Source organism: Ochlerotatus camptorhynchus, unplaced genomic scaffold (genome assembly GCF_037179485.1).
Source record: "Ochlerotatus camptorhynchus isolate MF236.1 unplaced genomic scaffold, CSIRO-AGI_Acam_v1.1 ptg000423l, whole genome shotgun sequence".
Taxonomy (NCBI): Eukaryota; Metazoa; Arthropoda; class Insecta; order Diptera; family Culicidae; genus Ochlerotatus; species Ochlerotatus camptorhynchus.
The window spans coordinates 2882878-2897777 of NW_027040909.1; the positions used below are offsets into that span (position 1 = coordinate 2882878).

At 37.5% G+C, this 14900-nt stretch overlaps 1 protein-coding gene across 5 annotated transcripts in view; it reads right to left on the reverse strand.

Moving 5' to 3' along the window:
- Window positions 1-14900, reverse strand: part of LOC135711164 (protein slit) — a 123437-nt gene that overhangs the window by 37360 nt on the left and 71177 nt on the right. For all 5 annotated transcript variants that reach the window (XM_065233931.1, XM_065233930.1, XM_065233929.1 and 2 more), the window contains 2 exons: window positions 7259-7836; window positions 6684-6906 (listed from right to left, as the gene is read on the reverse strand). In XM_065233931.1, the coding sequence (XP_065090003.1) occupies window positions 6684-6906; window positions 7259-7766 (731 nt within the window). In that variant the 5' untranslated portion in view covers window positions 7767-7836. The remainder of the gene's footprint in view (window positions 1-6683; window positions 6907-7258; window positions 7837-14900) is intronic.

The following is a 14900-nucleotide window of genomic DNA, read 5'->3' on the forward strand; positions in this document are numbered from 1 at the left end:
ATTGGATTCTGAAGCATCGTGTTTAAATCTTCGATTTAAACAGGCCCGATGTTTTCTGAATCATCTTCCCCTTAAATGCTGCACAGTAGGCTTGGCCGTTTTGATTTGTGTGACGCATCTTCGATGTGACACATATATCAAATAGACAAAAAAAAATGATGGAGGTATATCCATCATTTTCCAGGATGTTTTAAAGAACTGGCTGTGTTGTTGTTACATTATATTAGATTAGAAACGACGGAAGTGTCAATATTATTGTGTGCTATAAGATGGTTTTGACGATGGTAGATGGAAAAGTTTGCAATTCTGTCTCAGGTAACAAATCGGCACCGACTTGCTACATTTGCATGCAACACCGAAGCAAATTAATGATATTGATTCTGTTATGCAACGCGAGTAGAACAGCGAAACTTTTTAGTTTGTACTTTCTACATTGCATGCCTGGATGCGGTGAGATTTGTTAGAATAAAGTGCAGTATGGTTTAATCCAACTTAACATATCGTCTTGACATTAGAAAGTGGCAGACAAGAGGAATACATGGTGAAGACATGAAGATTCGAAAGAAATTAACGGTTTAAGGCCGAAATCGGGTTGATTGTTTACAAGCCAAATTCGAAAGAATCTGAATAAATGGAATGATGGAAATACTGGCCACTGTTTGTTCTTCAATTAAAAAAATAGTTGCAATAGCTAGGGGGATGTTACAACACTAGAACGATGCACTATGGATCCGTTCCATACAAAAGCTGGGCAAAAATATTAGAATGGTTGAAATATGCTGTAAATATCATCTAAGGGTAAATTTGGAGTGCTGAATCCGATTTTTGCATCAAAAACACCTTAACTTATGGATACAACGTAATAGGGTGGTTCCAAAAATTATTATTTATAAAAAAATGATGTTATACGGTTTTTATTATTATTTACTTCTAATATTTTTTTAAAGGAAATATTGCTTTGAACAAATTTTATAAGGTACCACGATGATAAATTTGTTTTACCTTCTACGTAGAGAAATTCCTCCCTATTTAAATGAGTTAATGATCAATCTATATATCAATCTTGACATCAAACATGATGAAGTAAGAGTTTTTTTTTAATCAGGGTGGTATTTTAATTAAATTTGATACCCAGGGTGGTTCTCGAATATAAAACTTTCTTTACAATTTGACTGAAGTCTATTTTCGTTCATTTTATTCTTTAATCACTGTCATCATCTTCCATCTTCAAATGCATTTTAGCATTTTTTGGTAAATCGTGCTTTCGTTCTGAAATTATGGGATCCGACGAAACTAGTAAGCCGTTAAATACATCTTCCAAATTTGCCACCCGGGAACATTTACGGGCATGATTTCTCAATCGGTGTATCTCCTTATTCATGCGTTCCTGTGCTTCTTCAGACATTCGACCAATCGGAAGCATAGCATTATCGATGATTTCATGCCCATGTATCAGAACTTTATGCGGTGTTGTTGGCAATCGGTACCATCCATACAAAGACACATATAGCTGTGCTGTTTCGTGGCAATGCTTTCGAATTTATTCTTGTCGATTTCTTTACAGGATGAGATGGCAACCGTTTATCAATTCTTCGTCAATAGCTGCGGAAATATCAGCGCTCGCGAAAAACCTACGAGCAGTGTTGCCATCATTGCTGTTTCCACAACTCGCACCAGGTTTATCGACATGAAGGCCCATCTTGTCAAGAAAATCTTGCTGAATGCGCAACTTTGTTGCTGTGAATTCAGCCTCATGCCTCGTTTTGCACCAGTTCATGAAATCGAGCCTATATGCTGGCCGTCCTCGCTTGTTGGTGATACCGGATGAAGGAGAGGGTCCTTGGAAAACTACAACATCTTCGAGCCAGTCACTATTGACTAGCATGAATCGGTCCAATTTGCGTTATTTTGTCTGCCAGCGACGCTGGAATTCACGCCAGAACAGGTTGATTGTAGATTCAACATCGCATTTCACCCGATCACGAATGAACTTCCGTTTTTCTGATATTTTGTACGTAGATTCCAAGATATCTTTTCTTTTTAAGGAAATTTCTTAATGTTGGAAAATACAAATGATAAACAAAACATAACTTCATTGCATAAAATAACTCACCAGAGGATTTGAAACCCATTTCAGCTAGATGAAACTTGAACATTGATTAAAGCAACTGGAGAGTATTTAAATTCAGCTGTTATACTCTGAATACAACGTTTATGTTTCTTTATAAGTATAATAAAAAAGGCATTTTTGCTCTGAGATTTTATCTTAAAAAAAAAAGAATATTATTCAAGTAACAGCTGTCATCCACAACTGAAATTTTATATACCTGCGAAACTATCTGATGTCATTGTACTTCTAAAGCACAATGTTTTGGCTGTATACCATAGGAACGTATTTTTCACTTTTAGGACCACAATTGAGCAATTCTCTACAGATTAACGAATTTTTTAATTTTTTTTAATTTGTCTGCTTCGATTTTGATGAAAATTTGCACAGTTGTTCTTTTTTAGTAAAGATGCCAACTTGTGTTATCAGTTCTTCAAATTGAATCACGACTACTTTTCTAACAGGGCCTGTGTAAAAATAGTACTAATGAGTTTAAAAATATATATTGCTGAAACGGTTTGTTGGATTGATTTGGTGTCTTGAGCAAAGTTGTAGATATTATTTCGGCAATAATGTTAAAAATATACACTGTAAAAAATTTCGTTTGTTTCAATGAAAAAAAAAAATATTTGTTATTAAAAAAGTTAATTTCTCAAACAGTACATGAGTACATAGTTTTACACCTTATTGAAGCTTATAATGTTTGCTACAAACTGGCAAAGTTTGATGATGGTAAACTTAAAAACAAAAAAGTTATGATTTTTTGAAAATTTTACGATTTTTACATTTTCATTAAAAACACATGTTTTTCAACCGTGTATATTTTTTTAAGAATCGGATTTTAATTTTACACAACTTTTTCGATGACACCATAGCAATCAAGCAAGCCGTTTTTGCAATGTATTAAAATGTTTATTTTATAAGCGCTTTTCTACACAGGCCCTATTGGAAAAGTAGTCGGGGTTCGCTACCCCGAAAAGAAGCACCGTGAAATCAACGAAGGTATTAGAAAGAATCTTCTCAACTTCGAGTCTGATGCTGACGAAGTGAATGAACTCAAAGAAGTTTTAGAAAACACGAAGGAAAAGTTTTCCAATGCATCCACTGCAAGGAGTGAAAAATTATTAATTTTATCGTTATTGCCTTATTCATGGTCAACACAAAAAAATATGCATCAATTTAATGCTGGTAGATATATTGCAACAGAGGCTTAGTTGATAAAGGAAGGTCATTCGTCAAAAACCGCAAAATATGGCACAGCCTTAAGTGATGAAACAAAATTGGCAGTCATAATTTTATTTTAAAGATGATATAAGCCGGGCAATGCCTGGTCAAAAAGATTATGTGTCTGTGCAGAAAGAAGGAAAACGACAAGCCATTCAAAAAAGATTACTAATGATGACTTTGATAGAAGCTTATAAACGATTCAATGAAATTCACTGCAATGTAAAAATTGGATTCTCTTCATTTGCAAAACTCCGCCCTAAGCAATGTAAACTTTTAATCAGCTCTGGAACCCACAATGTTTGTGTGTGCACAACGCATGAAAACATCAATCTAATTTTACACAGTTTGAAAAAACTTAACCATTTAAATGATGTAAAACGAAAATTTTCAAAAATGTACTTTTTGAGAAATTAACTTTTTTAATAACAAATATATATTTTTTTCATTGAAACAAACGAATTTTTTTACAGTGTATATTTTAACATTATTGCCAAAATAATATCTACAACTTTGCTCAAGACACCAAATCAATCCAACAAACCGTTTCAGCAATATATATTTTTAAACTAATTAGTACTATTTTTACACAGGCCCTTTTCAAAAAGTAGTCGTGATTCAATTAGAAGAACTGATTACACAAATTGGCATCTTTACTAAAAAGGAACAACTGTGCAAAGTTTCAGCGTAATTGGAAATGATCGGTCAGGATCGATTTGCGAACCTTCGTGGAATGTCTCAATTAAATTAAAGACAGAAGTAAATAAATGAGCTAGTTATGATTTCATATAATGAGAATCCTACCCAGAACATGTGAAAAATAACATTAAAATATTATTGTGCCTAGGAATTATATAAAAAATTAAAAATATTAAATAGCATTGATTTTCCACCAGAAAAGCTAAAAACAACCTCTCACTCGTCTAGTCATACCTCAAAAGCAATTTGTCCAATTTATTTGCTCTTGGAAACGCATCAAGTAGAAGAGTTTTCCAAAGTGAAAATTTGAGCCCAAAATATTAAGAAATAAAAAATCCCGCCCATGGGTAAAATATGCCATTTTTACAATTTGGATACCTGCCGGTAATCATTATATTAACTGTATTTACTATAACGAAAACAAAATGTGGGTACACCTATGTGCAGGAACTTTAAAAAAAAACCTTTCAATTGACGTTCTAAGATCACGAATAGGTTTATTTTGTTGTGGAGTAATCTCGTTTGAAAGGTGAATTTAAAAAAAAAAAATATCGAAAATCCATGGTTGTCGCCCAGAAGCATCTAGGCACTTAAGAGTAAAATCAAAAAAGGCGTTTGTTCAGAATGCCAAAATAAGCGTTTTGCCCAAGTTTGGCTCAAATCGGTGACATCGACCACAACTTTTTTTTTCAAATTCTGTACCCACTTGAGTTGGAATGACCCATATGTGAACTGTAGCTTAACTTAGCTTATTTTAACTTAATGCCCCATTCAACTTACTAACCTTTTCAGGATTATTTAATTCGGCCTGATAGTATTTGGCCTAATGGCCCCGTAACGTGGGTAGATCACCTTTTCGTGGTACGTTACGGGATGTAAGATCTACCACCGATTCCTAGTCTTGACTACTTCAAACTAGGGGAACAGGATTTTTCAGTAATCAAAGGAACACATCTTAGTCCTTGTTACTTTTTATGCCTTGTTGATAGTGATAAGTCCTCGGGTTGCCTGGACCGAGGATGATCTTGAAACAAGGGAAAAATGAGTTAGTTAGTCTTCATCTATGTGATTCCTAATCTTCTATTCGTTGTTTCCTAGTTTGAAGTGGTTAAGACTAGGGTTCAGATGCATGGTCACTATCGGTGTCGTTCCTTAATTTTGTTGCTAAGGAATCCAATTTTGACTGACAAAGGGGCGCGCCTTTGAAGGGTGTTCCAACACTCCGAAGGGTATAAATAGCGGAACCTATCAATTAGAATCGATTCCTTGCGATGAAGGCAAGAATGACAACTGTATCAAAACCGAATACTTCATCATTTTTCAATAGTGATGAAGTAATACGACATGCACTAAACTAAGGACACGGGATATACTACAATAGATCAAATTACTGGTCGCAGTAGTTTTATGTCCCGAACAGAGGCTTGAAATCGTCCCTTCCAGAGGAAGCTTATGAAAGTAAATACGGAATGAACTATAGTTGCTTTAGACCACTTTACATTAGACGATTAAACACAGGAAGAGACGAACCAGCTAAGGGCTCAAAGTCTTTATAATAAAGCAAAAGAAGAAGGCAAATTAAACACAGGATTTCCATTAGCTCCCTAAGGTTCTTCAGCCAGACTATAACTTCAGCAGGGTCGATTCCCGGTCTAGTCTATACATGTTTTTGGGCTTAGAGAATTTTTCGACATCTTCGTATCGACAGTATCAATAAACGAATTTACCCTCTTCAATACTAGTTTTTACAGAAAAGTATACAAAAAATGCACCCCCTTATATTTCAGCTGCTAGTTGATATGATGGTGAAAAATTGCTTCCATACGTAGCACTTTGAACCTACTATGTGAATGGAAGAAAAAATCTGTTTAGTGAAAGTCAACACTACTGAAATTAACGACTTGATGCAAGTTGTTAGATACATCCTTCGTCTTTCGGCGTCATAGCTCAACCGGTATATTGGGTGGGCAAAATGCACCCCTCGAATTGTAGTGTGGAATGCATAACCATCAGGCGCGAACCATTGAAATTCAGTTGAGGAAGAACATAGTTACATCACAGACAAACAGACGTAACTCTTCATTGTGTATCTTCGTTCATGCATTTAACGGTTGATTTGAATATTATCAGTTTCGCGAACTACTCGCCGCAGCGCTGGCATCGGATCACTTTGACGTTTCTATATATTCTATAGAAATTTCATGCAATATTGTTTACGAGTTAGCGAGCAAGCTTGTTTTCCGCGAGAAGCCAGATAGATGTCGCTACTGAGGTTATATGTTTTGAGATACTATGTTTTCAAGAACAAGTTTTTCAAAGAGTTACGTCTGTTTGTCTGTGGTTACATCCTTCATGCATGCTTCTTTGGTATGAAATCACTATGCGCATTTTACCCCGCAGTATTTCGAAAACAAATTTTAGAAATTTTCGTTAAGCATATCAATTGCAACATCTAACCAATAGCCTAATACAATATTTAGATGGCATTGCACTTCAATATAGAATAGATTCACTTAGAGGAATAAACGGGGATCGACCTTAGCATGGACATTTTACCCCCATCTATTTTTTTTTGAGTGAAGGTTGTTAACTTTTTTTTTCATTCATATTTTTCAAATTAATTAACCTTTAAAGCATTGTATTGCATACTTACTTGTCCAATCCGCGGAAGGCATCCGGCTCCACCGACGTAATTTTGTTCTCGTAGATGGTCAGAATCTCCAACGTGTCCAGTCCCTCAAATGCCCGGTTGTGCATGACCGAAATTCGATTGTGATTCAAGTTCAGTATCAGCAAGTGATGTAGGTTCTTGAGTGCGCTCGAGGGAACCGTCAGCAGCTGGTTCTGGGACACGTCCAGCTGCGTCAAGCCACGACCTGTCGTCAAGTGGGATCAAACAGAGGGAAACAAAATCGTTAGATCAGAGATTGAAGTTTTTTTTCCGTCGTTTTTCTTATGTAATACGATATATTTCAAGCAACACGAGGGGTGAAAAGTTGAACGGCTACACTGACACTGTTATGGGAGTTTGCTTTCCGTTTTGCTTACAGCCTCCAGGGTGTGAAACATTTTACCACCCACGGTCAGTTCACGTTATCGTAAATCTGACGTGAAGCCCTTATAAAAAGCATAACAAGGTGCGATATAAGAGGATTATCCAATGTGTTCCATGAGGGAATCCAAAGCTTTTCACGCGCCGAAAAATAATCGTAATTTAATATCACTTACCCAACGAACTTAACGATGTTTCCTCGATGGCAGCTAAACTGCTGTTATGGATGGTCAGATGCCGGATGTCGAGCGAGAGGAACACAAAGCCTTGCAGTTTAGGCAGATTGTTATGTCGCAGTTTCAGATAGAAGATAATGGGATTCTTCCCTTTCAACGCGCTCATTGCCTTGGTAATGTGTTGCACGTCGGTCGCTTCGCACAGGATGTCCAGACCGTTCTTCTTCACCTGACACTGACATGGGCTGATTTCGCCTACCTGAGGACATGTTTGCGGTGGATTGGACTGGGCCGTGACCGGAGTTAATAACACTAGCACCAACAGCACCAGTAAGGGCCCCACCGTCACCGTCCTCAGTCCAAACGGTAGCCGTTGCTGGCATTGCAGTTGACAGCGGGACCGTCGTTGTCTTGACGACGTCGTGTTCTCGGTGCTGGTGACGGTGTTTAGGGTGTTGATGGTGGTCCTTGCAGTCCTCGTACTCCGGTGGACATTCCCTGACAGCATCTTCCCGCGGAAGCCGTCTAGTGTAGTTTTTTCTTCTTCTTTCGAGACAACACGTTGATTACGTCAACATCTGCAAACCAGAGGAGAAATTGTATAAAACTATTAGATCAAAGCTGTGGTATAATAAGGATTGTATTCAACAATTAAATTCAAATTAACCCAATTGTTTTAAAATAACCAACGGTTGAATCAGCAAACTGCTACCCCACCGCCAAACCATCGCCAAGAGCTGCATTAATATTCATGCTACATTCCACGAAATTTAACAAATTGTTTTCATTCGCTTCTCTGAATGGAATTTTCATTCCATTCACATCACAACGCTGCAACATTTCCACGCTTTGTACCTCATCCAATTTCGTTCCTATTCACAGCAAACCGAATGGCTTTCGGTTATATTCCAGATCCAGCTGTTTTAACCCTCCTTCTGAAGCAAAACATAGAGTATAGCCAGGCCAACGAAGCTTACCGGTAAAAATCCGTTCGCAGTTGTTGAATTCTGACATAGCACTTTGTTTCAGAGCTACGAGCCGTTTCGTAGAAGGATGCAAACAGAGTTGACCAAAGCTTCCGCATTCACAAAATCACTGAATCATAAATATGGGGCCTTTTTTTCGCCGAAATAAAGAACATTGTTGCTCCGGATGTTTTTTTTTTTTTTTCCTTTGGTTTGTTTTTTCCGTCGATCTTGTTTTCCGTGCTGAGCACCAATGCTACCGACATGCCAGGAAGGCAGCTCCCACACCTGGACCCTACCTATCGACCCATCAATTCATGAACCGGGGACCAACGGCTTTACTTCCCATCCGAAGGAAGGCGTGATCAGAGATGTTATTGCCCCAGAACATCCCGGCGGCGCCGACTGGGATTGAACCCAGGCCTGCTGGGGTGAGAGGTAAGCACGCTTACCACTACACCACCGGCGCCGTTATGCTCCGGATGTGATTGCTTGCATTTTTCGACGGTGTATTATAAAATCAATTATGCTGGATTCTGGATTTTTTTTATTTGAAGCAACTAAGGTGAAGTCATCACCCTTCTTCTTGACTTAAACGTTCCAGAAGAAACATTGCATCTGTCTGTTATATAGTAAGCATTAAGCACATCCGCATTTATATATTGTGAGCTAACTAAGCTTTGTATAGCAGCAATCTATTTATATAGTAGCATACCGTATCAAGCTCACTAGTGCATTATGCTTCAATATCAAGTGACATGCACATTAGAGTGATGCAAAATTTGAAATTTTCGCTCCACAATACTTAAACGATTCCAAATCGGATCCTGACTAACCTCTCAAAATTTGAACCCATTTGGTGAGAAACTGAGATGGCACAAACCATTTGAAGTTTGTATGGGAATTACTATGGTAAAACCAAGATTTTTGTGCATGTCTATCTTATAATTCACCATATCAGTCTGCTCCAAAAACATTCAACTGTACTTGTAGGAAATTTTTCCAGCTACAACTTTGCTCCAGACCACTTTTTGATTAAATGTAAGGATAGAAAGTTATCAATGGTTCAATGCGCTGATGTCTTATGATCATGCTCAATCAACTGCTCAACAGGCAACATTGGTGTTTCTGGGGCGTTGAATAGGACACAAAAATCATGGCTACTATGCCACACTGCAAAATACAGTGTTGCCTACAGAGCAGCTGCTTGATCATGTCATAAGTTTACCAATCTCTTAAATAATCAATAACTTTTTCCTGTCTCGTTTTACATAGAAACAATGTTAAGCAAAGTTGTAGCTGAAAAAATTTTCTATAAGAATAGTTATCGAACTGTTTCGCAGCTTAATATGGAAAAAGACTAGAAGGCAATGAACAAAAAGTTGAGATTTTCCCATAGTAATTTACACGTAAACTTCAAATGGCTTGTGCGAAGTCTGTTTCTAACCAAATGAGTTGTAACTGTGGGAGGCTAATCAGGACCCGATTTGAAAACATCTAAGCACTGTGGAGCGAAAAAGTCAAATTTTGCATCAGTCTAATGCACATGCAACACCACAAGACTTTCACAACTTAAAAATTAAATAATTAAAACGCCAAAATTAATGCCCTGCTTATTCAACCAGTGACCAGTGACCAGGGTGTTACAATATCAGCTTCAATACACAAAATCGATGTAACGAAGAGACTGTTAGCTATATTTTCTATTGAAGCCGAGTAGCTTCGCAGCATTCTAGCATCTTATTCGGTGTCTACAAACAAATTTTCAATCGTTTCTCTTTCTTTCTCCCTTCGTTTCATTCGTGTTTCTTCCAGGCTCCGGTGAAGCGTACGAGTAGAAAGAGCGATCGACTTTGATAGTTTCGTGTTTCAAGAAACGCACATCAACCGAGTTTTCATGACGTATATGACGGAACATGAAAATGTATATTTAAGGCATTTCTCAAGTGAAAACACTTCCCTAATAAAAAATGTTTGGTTATCTTGCTCGGGGTATCATCCTAACCATTTGTGAAAAATTTCGACTATTTGGGTTATCGTTCATTTATGGTATTTGTTTATTCGGGTTGACGATTACACGGAATTTGAATAATTTATCATCCATTCATATATGTATCTAGGAAATGGAAATAAAATAGGATATAACGCATGCAAAACAAATTAACAAAGCAGGTGACAGTGTCATTGAAAGGGATTGAAAGCCATAATGAGGTTTCGTTTCAACTCAAAAATCGACGTTACTTTCATTGAAAAGGATGAGCAAAGCAACGACGAGAAAATCCACATCGTTCTAAGCGTGCTTCTTTTTCATTTTCCTTTCGTGCTGATACTGTAGCTAGGCGATATATAAATAAATGCGTTAAACACGTTCTGAACATACCCCCATTTTGTGGGATTTGACAGATTTTTTTTTTAAACCCTATGGCCACGATCTTTAATTCCAGATCCCATACCCATATTGTTGGGTATTTGACAGTATTTAAACAACCAATGACCGACATCTTGAATTCAAAAATGGCGTCCAGCATTGATGTTTTGATCTTTGTACGTCATCCTCCTTCAGAAAATACCCATATTGTAGGATTTGACAGACTTTTCTCTTTCAAAAACCGATGGTAACGATCTTGGATTCCAAAATTGCGGTGGACGTCGATATTTGACCACTACACGTTGTCCCCATTCTTGAAATATTCTTATTGTTGGGTATTTGACAGTATCTATAAACCCAATGACTGCCATCTCAGTGGACTAAAAGCTCCAAAACATGCATTTTTTTAGTTTCTGCAAAAACGGTCCATTTAAGCCATACAGTGTCTTCGGAGAAGTTTGTTCACTGAAAAATTCCCTTCTTATGGGCTTAGCAATTTCATGAATAATCTACCTAGCAGGGAGATAAAGAAATTACTTTTTTTTGTATGTCGGGATAGCAAATTGGTATCTTTAGCAAAGTTTTAGAAATACTAAATCAAACATTTTTGCTCAAGACGTCAATCCGCTATCTCTTATGTTTACCGAGATATGTCATTTTTTTATAAGAGCCTTCAGAAAATCAATGTTTTGCAAAAAAAACCAAGAAAGCTAATCAAACCATGCGTTTTGCATTGAGCCGATACCGATTCAATGTGGTTTTACCAGTTTTATAGAATAGTCTCTCGGACGGAACGCTTCTTACCATTCTTGATAAATAGTCTCGAGCAATGGGGTATACATGGGGATTAGGGTGTTTCATTTTGAAAAAAGTGATGAATTTTTGATAGGCCACCCTCCAGTTCGATTCATAGCCCCAAAATATGAACCTGTGCAAAAAATGGTAAAGATTGATGAAGGTTTAGAGGTCGCGCCAATGATTTGGATTTTGTATGGAGATTTTGGTGAATTAGTATGGGAAATTATTGATTTTCGTTTACATTGCTCTAACTTTGGTTGTAGTTGTCCAAACGTTGAAAAAAAAAATATGTGGTTGTCATGACAATGATCAACAAGCCTGTTGTTGTTGCGATGAAATTGGCGTTGTTGCCTTGTACATATTCATCTGTCAATTTACCCTATTTTGCCATTTTTTCACATTTTTATAATTCTTGATACGCTGCAAAACTGAGCGTAGCAACTGTAGGCTTTTTGTTTATTGCCATAGCAATAACATACTAAATTTTTTCGACATTTGGACAAGTAGAAGCAAAGTTATAGCGATATAAGCGATTTTTTAAATTCTTCCATAGTAATTCCCATACAAATTTCAAATCATTGGCGCGACCTCTAAACCTTCATCAATCTTTACCAATTTTTGCACAGGTTCATATTTTGGGGCTATGAATCGAACTGGAGGGTGGCCCATCAGAAATTCATCACTTTTTTCAGAATGAAGCACCCTAATGGGGATATTCACTACGGATTTTCTCCCATGCTTGAAAAGGATCGACTGAACGTGGGAAAACAGGCTGATGCAAGACATTTTGTAATTCAGCCGATATGTCCCCATGGCGATTCAGTTCTGACATAACAGAGGACTGATGAACCTGAAATATGTCATAAGAAGTGAATATTTCTACTGAATTGTCACATTGGTTGTTTGCAGAATGTTCAAGACAAGTGATGTGCAAAGGTGATGACAAAAAATCAATATTAAATTGCAAATGCCAATGCACAGAACATTTTTTTTTGGATCGAAACAAAAATCGAATGAAAAGGATCGATCCAGTCGATTTTTGACGTGTGCTTGAGAACGATTCAAAATAAAGATTAATCGAACCAAAATAATCGATCTTTTGTGTTTCGATCCAAGATCGCCCATTGCTAGTTAGCTCTATAGCTAGCTTGCTGGTTTTATTAGGTACAGCTAGAGTCGGTGTATAATGAGTCACGCCAAGAGTGAAGCCAAGTCTACCTATTGAACTGTCAAACCGGCTACCTATCGTGCAAAGTAAACAAGCATTACGATGCTATGAAAGGTCCACAAAAGGTATTGCAATTAAATATTAAATATAACCGAAGAAATGATCATATACACGCAGTGAGCATTACATTTGTCATGCGATACGTTTTGTAATGATCAGTAATGACAATTTCTACTATTTTTCCTTAAGATAATTCGACAAATCACTGATATAATGATTTACTACAGCCGTTAATTTTTTCCTCGCTAGAAGTCATTTGAAGTTGATGCAGAAGTCCTCTGTTGCCAAGTTAAAAGAAAGGGAATCTTTCGAAAACTGTGATGCGAGTTCAACTGTTTTTCTCTTGGCGTGACTCATTATACACCGACTCTAGGTACAGCGAATTAAAACAAAACAAAAACCTTGGTAACCTGTCAAAAAGTCAACATTCCAAGCGATCCTCCTATTTTCTCTTGCAATCAAGATGTGTTGATAGAGCTGGAATTAGGGCGTAACAGCTTTTGTAAACAATTACTTCTCTCGATGATTTCTCCAAACTCAAGGCACGCCCACGCAAACTAACATAACCAACGGGAAGGGTAAGTCTTCTCCTACCCGATGGTGACGTTGATTTTAGTGAGCGAGTCTTGGCTTTCTAGAAATCATCGAGAGAATTCATTGTTTACAAAAGCTGTCACGTCCTAATTCCAGCTCTATCTAGATGTAAGAAATGCTATTTGACTTCACTTAAAGCTTTTACAATACAAGGTGTAAAGCAGTGATGCAAATAATGGCCATCTCCAACCGGATTTAGTGAAACTGTCTGCATTATTTTAAGAAGGTTCGGAAGTGTATCGGAAAACCGCTTGTTCAATATTTTTAAGAGCTCCTTCACCGCACTGTGCCTTATGTTAAATAAGGGAGCCCATAATTGTAGATGCTCCAGGAGATTGATTTTGGCGATCGTCTCATCTGCATCGTGTTCAAAAGCACTGAAGGCACACGATTTATTCAATTTCCACGCACTCATTTTCGACGTTTTTTTTTTTTAATATTGGTAACAGTTTGATATTATTTTTGTTATTGTCTACGAATCTTGAGCTTCAGATAAAGATGATGAGTGCTTCAAGTTTTATTTCGGTCATGAAAAGTATGCCATAAAACATAATTGCATGTTTTGTGCTGGTTTTATTCTTCAGTTATAAGTAGTGAACCACCTTACAGCTACCGTTGAAACTATGAACCTCGAGTTTAAATTTAGTGATCATAAAACAGTTTTTTAGACGACTTGACGGCCTGATTTTATGACAACCACAGGCTGCAAGAGATGCTATGATAAAACAATGATAAAATAAGAATAAATCTTCCGAGCATTTAGATTGTTACTTGGGATACGCTTCTGTAGACACTCCTTGAGTTAGATCGCCCCGTTTACAGTCCCGGTAGTCACGAACGGCACACTTTGTTTGCCACAAGAGCAGATCACTTGCCAAATCATGCATTTCTTGGCAAACTTTGAAAGTTTCTGCTTCCTTACTTCCTCCGGAACATCAAACTTCTGCTGAGCGGTAAAGTACAGTAGCCCGGAAGCTGCCGGAAGTCCACCTGACGTAACCCTCATGATCCATGATGAGACAATGATGCTTCGTCAGCATCTGGGTGTACAGTTTCCGGGCCCGTGACTTTCCCACCGTATGTTGCCGTTCGTCACGATTTGGAGCCTTCTGCACTTTGTACGTTTGCAGTCCCTCCAGGTCCTTGGCTCTCTGAACGAAAGACTTGGACAGATTCAAATTTTTGGCCACATCCCTGACCGAAGCACTGGGATTCCGCTTAAACGCTTTCTTGACACGTTTGTAATCCTGATTACTAATAGAACATCCATTCTGACCGCATTTATCCTTCCGTTCGATGCTCAGGGTTTCGTAGTAACGTTTAATCACACGACTCACAGTTGACTGCACGATTCCGAGTTGTTTTCCGATGTCCCGATGAGAGAGTTGAAGATTTTTCAGGTGATTGCGCAAAATCAATTCGCGACGTTTCGGGTGACGCCGTTTTTTCAACTTTCGAAAAACTGACAGCGATAAAAATACAGTGTAAACAATACAATCTAAACTACTTTTACCCAAATTTTCATGACATAATTTTCCGTGATGCAATTTGATGTGGGCACCCTTTAATATAAAAAAATGGGATAAGTCAAGAGGTGTGTGAAAAAAATTTATATTAAACATCTGACATGTATCTCATAGAAACAATAATTTGTTAATACAATGTCTGTAAACTTCTGCTGGATATACC